Here is a 2,157-nt window from a genome sequence, read left to right on the forward strand (position 1 = left end):
TCTCCCCAGGTGCTTTTTTCTCCACTGCAAAAAAAATTTCATATTTGCTTGGTCCTTTGTAGTCCTTTACTATTTCATTTATCTTCGTGATAACCCTTAAATTTAAGTAAGGTAGCATTATTCTCGTTTTAAAGAAGAAATTCAGTCTCAAAGAGGATATAGTCTCCCAAAGATCCCACAAGTATTAATGTAATAGGCAGAGCTAAACTCACACACTCTCACTCAAGATCCTAGGACTGATAAATGCCGTGCTAATAAGTTTGCTAAAATGGATGAAGCGGCAATTTCTCAGGTCCCTTCCAGTGATCCTGTTCTCTGCTTCTACTTGCTAGTTTTTCTCTCTTCTCTCAACTAGCATTAACATCCAAAACTATATATAATCACCAAATTTCATTTACCATGGTTTTTGGATTTAATTATTCTTTAAATTTTTCTAATTCCATGTTAAATCCAGAAAAATATTACTTTTTCAAAAATTTCTACTGCTGCCTGCCTTTCTGAAGGCCATGGGACTTACCTATTTGTTTGTCAAAGCAGAAATTTTCAACATTTTGCAAATACCACTAATTACCTTTTATAACTGTAAAGACAATTATTCCGTACTTAAAACCAATTCAAAATAAAAAAAATCCTCAGTACTTCTTATTCCCTGGAGTAGTAATTTTAATTAGATTCTATAGATTCATTGTTTTCTACTGTGTGCCTTTATTTGGGAAATACTGTTAGTCTACCTTTCTATTGTATCTCTTTCCCTAACAAGAAAATGTCAGTCTTAAGAGTCAGGAGAGCTTTTACCTTCACTATCACATATGAAGAATGAACTAAACACCTAACTTGGAAAGTAAAACTTAAATGAGGGATTCAGGGATATTTCCCAAGGGGTCATATGATCAATTTAAAAGTTGGTATGATGTGCCTAAAATAACAAATTAATTCTTTTACTTATAATAAATGTACAGATGTGCTGATTAGTCATGCTGACATGTACATATGAAATATGCCCAAACCAAATTAAAAGAAAACAAAATATATTCTATGGCAATCTGGAAAAGTCAGGGAGCTCGATAAATATTAAGAATATGCTCTCACAATGAGAGCATTAAACACTTGGTAGTTAACATAATTTAACATGCAAAAAATGAGATAATATACAGGATGAGGGATGAGGAGTACACATAGGAAATTTTTGCAATTTTCTTCATTTTGATTGTATTGCTTTCTTGTCTTCATGAGGGAAGATTTTGAGTTCAAAAGTAACAAAACATTTAAGAAGGGAACTCACATCTTTCTGTTCTAAATGGTATTGCGCTATTTTCTCAGCAGTCCATGTTTCTTGATAACGTTTATGATTATTGAGAAATGTCAATACTTCTATAATGGAAATTTTGCCTTTGGGAACGCTCTTAATATTTATTATATCAAAGTGATGGCCTTTGGGCAATCTGAATTCCTTTGGCTCTTGACGTGTTTCAGCAGCTTTTATCTGCACGGAAGACACAGGATCTTTGGAATCAACATATACATCTTTTAGAAATGACAGTATCTTGTCATCTTTACGAGCAATCTCTACCTTAATTTCTGGATAGAGACTAATCTGCTCTTGCAGGAGGCTGTTGGTAGAGGGGTGACTGGGAGTGGGAGAGGGCTTCATCTTGCTGATTTCCCGTTCCGCTGGGTTCTCTAGGTTGAAACTCCTTATCCCGCGAGTCACCGCAGCCCCCATCTCCTCAACACGATGCCCTCAGATTCACGCCGCACAAGGCAACACCGACACAGGAAACCTCCCGCGTAACTGAGAATTCTTATAATATCTTATGAAATTAACTGGTCTTTTAATATTGTGCCATCATTTGTAAGAATTATATTCAATACCTTAATTTAAGCCACTCTAAAAATAGCAAAGCTGACAAAAATGACTACTCCTTGTAACATACCATCTTGTGTATTCTAAGCTCAACCATTCACCCATTATTTAAGTTTTGGGAAACAACTAATTTGAAATAATCGGGTTTTCTCTCTCAATATCTCAGGTTTTGAACATCTTTTGGGGAAAAGAGAAATTTCATTCTCAGACTCTTTCTATGGTTACAATAAAATCTTTTTGTTAACTATATTCACTCAGCTAAGAAAGAGAAAATAAAATGGTTTGCTTGTTGT

At 34.6% G+C, this 2,157-nt stretch overlaps 1 protein-coding gene across 1 annotated transcript; it reads right to left on the reverse strand.

Moving 5' to 3' along the window:
• Positions 1 to 1,198: 1,198 nt before the first annotated feature.
• On the reverse strand, positions 1,199 to 1,737 carry LOC100440578 (NADH dehydrogenase [ubiquinone] 1 alpha subcomplex assembly factor 4-like). The gene has a single exon (XM_054559475.1). The coding sequence runs from the start codon at positions 1,721 to 1,723 to the stop codon at positions 1,199 to 1,201; it is 525 nt and encodes a 174-aa protein (XP_054415450.1). The 5' UTR covers positions 1,724 to 1,737.
• Between the last annotated feature and the right edge of the window lie 420 nt (positions 1,738 to 2,157).

The sequence above is a fragment of the Pongo abelii genome, chromosome 6 (genome assembly GCF_028885655.2).
Source record: "Pongo abelii isolate AG06213 chromosome 6, NHGRI_mPonAbe1-v2.0_pri, whole genome shotgun sequence".
Taxonomy (NCBI): Eukaryota; Metazoa; Chordata; class Mammalia; order Primates; family Hominidae; genus Pongo; species Pongo abelii.